This window comes from Pollachius pollachius (assembly GCF_949987615.1).
Source record: "Pollachius pollachius genome assembly, chromosome: 1".
In the NCBI taxonomy this organism is placed as follows: Eukaryota; Metazoa; Chordata; class Actinopteri; order Gadiformes; family Gadidae; genus Pollachius; species Pollachius pollachius.
Window position 1 is genome coordinate 7,767,965 of NC_136934.1, and position 2,396 is coordinate 7,770,360.

General features: G+C 41.8%; 1 protein-coding gene across 1 annotated transcript in view; it reads right to left on the reverse strand.

Annotated features, from left to right (window-relative positions):
- Positions 1-1,717: 1,717 nt before the first annotated feature.
- Positions 1,718-2,396, reverse strand: part of serinc5 (serine incorporator 5) — an 18,159-nt gene continuing 17,480 nt past the window's right edge. The window contains exons 11-12 of the mRNA XM_079737494.1: positions 2,388-2,396; positions 1,718-1,869 (exon numbers count right to left, since the gene is read on the reverse strand). The exon at positions 2,388-2,396 is cut by the window's right edge and continues 136 nt beyond it. Coding sequence (XP_079593620.1) covers positions 1,725-1,869; positions 2,388-2,396 — 154 coding nt within the window. The 3' untranslated portion in view covers positions 1,718-1,724. The remainder of the gene's footprint in view (positions 1,870-2,387) is intronic.

Below are 2,396 nucleotides of genomic sequence, written 5' to 3' on the forward strand. Positions count from 1 at the left end.
ACTCTTTAAATGGTTTAATTTGAACAGTGACGTTTATTTGAAATAGTAAGGTTTTGTTATGAACAAATGTGGGAAAATAAAACCAGGGCAGTGAACAGCCGGTCCTTTTTGATTCCTTCTGTATGATTTTATTCAAGTTTGATATGAGAACAATAAGCACCGTTTGAGTTTGTACATTTGTATAAAGATTTAAAACGAAACACATGAAAAACAGCCCAATAGTGGTTTTGACTCTAGTATTAGGAACACCAAGCATCATTCTTACTCCAATTATTTTACTGGAAAAGACACAAATACAACCAGAGTTCATATAAATTAGTATAAAACAGGTTTATACAGTAGAAAAACAACACAACAGAACATTTACTGTAATTATTGAATGGAAAGCCTTTGCACTCGAAGTGTACAATAAACTAACTCTGTACAACGAAACAAATGAAAAACTTTCTTTTAATCCAAGTTATTTTTGGTCAGCAAACTCAACATCCAGTGTTGAATAAATCTGTGCACACTTGCTTACAAGTCCTCCCTACTACTGAAGTGTCCAATAACTAAGAGCCAGCACAGAAAACAGAAATCTAAGCTTATATGTAGGTAGAAGATGGATGTTATTACCCTATATTGTATTGGTGACTATGTATTTAACAGAATATAATATTGTATTCTGAGCTCTAGCTTTGGCAAATATTTCTCAACCCTGACTGCGGCTTTTATAGACGGTCAAACCAACTGCTTCCTGTATGGGGGGGGGGGGGGGGGGGGGGGGTAGTAAAGAAACAGTGTGGACAAAAGTGGAAGTTTAACCGAATAACCGATAATTGAAGTATTCATTTAGTCTTGAAGAAAGAGCCATAATCGCAACGTGATCATACATGAAATGCAATATAGGTTGGTGATTCACTGGGACATTTGTGTTAAATAAAAACGAACTTGTTCAGTTGCATAGAAAACGACTACAAAAAGGGACATGGGTAAAGCGAGCACAGACAGAGTCCAGTGGATGTGAGCCTGAGAGATGAGTTTTCAAACCAGTTTAAGGGACAAAAGAAAAAGATTAAAGTGTCTCTACACCGTCTTAAAATCGTTTATCAATCTGAGCCTAACCATAAAAGTGTATTCCGACTTTGTCAGAGTGATCAACGAAAAGGAATTGGGCTCTTCTAGGGTTCTTCCAGACCAACTTTGCGTCCCAGAGAACTATCCACAGGTAAGACTCACAGGATATGACGTGTCCGTGAAGCTTGGACGCAAACAACAGGAGACAACGTCGGAAATATCAAGAACTGCACGGCGCATACTGTCTCCCAATTCTGTTCAACTCCAACCCTGCGTGTAACAAAACTCCAGAAGTCATTGATATTCAAAAACACACAATCTGCCGTCAAGGCATCGATAACAAGTCAACATAGCTTAAAAAATAACAAAAAAGTGTCAAAACAACAACGTCTACTAAAAAGGCAACAGAGACTTTCATACGGGGGCGGGGGGTGGGGGGTTGTAGGTGTGTCGTTCAGGGCGGTAGAAGATGGTGGTGGTCCCTTGGCTACGCTGGAAAACCCCCTACCTAGACACGTGGCTACAATCACATTACCCCGACACAAGTCTAGAGGTGTGTGTGTGTGTGTGTGTGTGTGTGTGTGTGTGTGTGTGTGTGTGTGTGTGTGTGTGTGTGTGTGTGTGTGTGTGTGTGTGTGTGTGTGTGTGTGTGTGTGTGTGTGGGTGTTCTAAGCCTCGAAGCGCTTGGGGCAGACCATGGGCGCCACGAGCGTGCAGAGGTACAGGATCAGGCAGACCCAGCAGGACGCCATCTTGATCCAGAACACCGACCAGCTGCCCTCCAGCAGCTTCTCGATCTCATGGTTGTCGTAGCTACGGTGAGACAACAAACAAACAAAACAAACATTGAGAAACAATGCAACTGTGCAACGAGGCCTTCCTCACAAGAGTTTGAGGTTAGTAAAAAAATATCTAGCTCCTAAAAGTAGTAGTAAATCAATTTACTTTGTATAGCCCTTTATCACAGTAGGTCTCAAACGGCTCTGCAGGCCATATTATATGACTCCCCTAACCTTAGCCTCCAAAAGGGTTAGGGAAAACTCTCATAGTTATCAAGTAAGAAACCTTGAGAGGAACACAACTTCTAGAGATGGTTAGGTTGGCAATGGGACTACATGATGGTTTTGGGCCATTCAAACATTAGGGGGTGCAATCGTCATTTGAGTGGACGCAGAAAAAGCATCGCTTCCATCAATGCATTTCTCCAGAATCGATTTAGCCATTCACAATATGCAAAATAGAAATAAACGCACACATTGACCTCTCACTGAATGGCGGTATGTTTGCCGGCATCAAGACCATGACGCCCTACAGTGTGTGGCAGTACTTACTGGAACCAG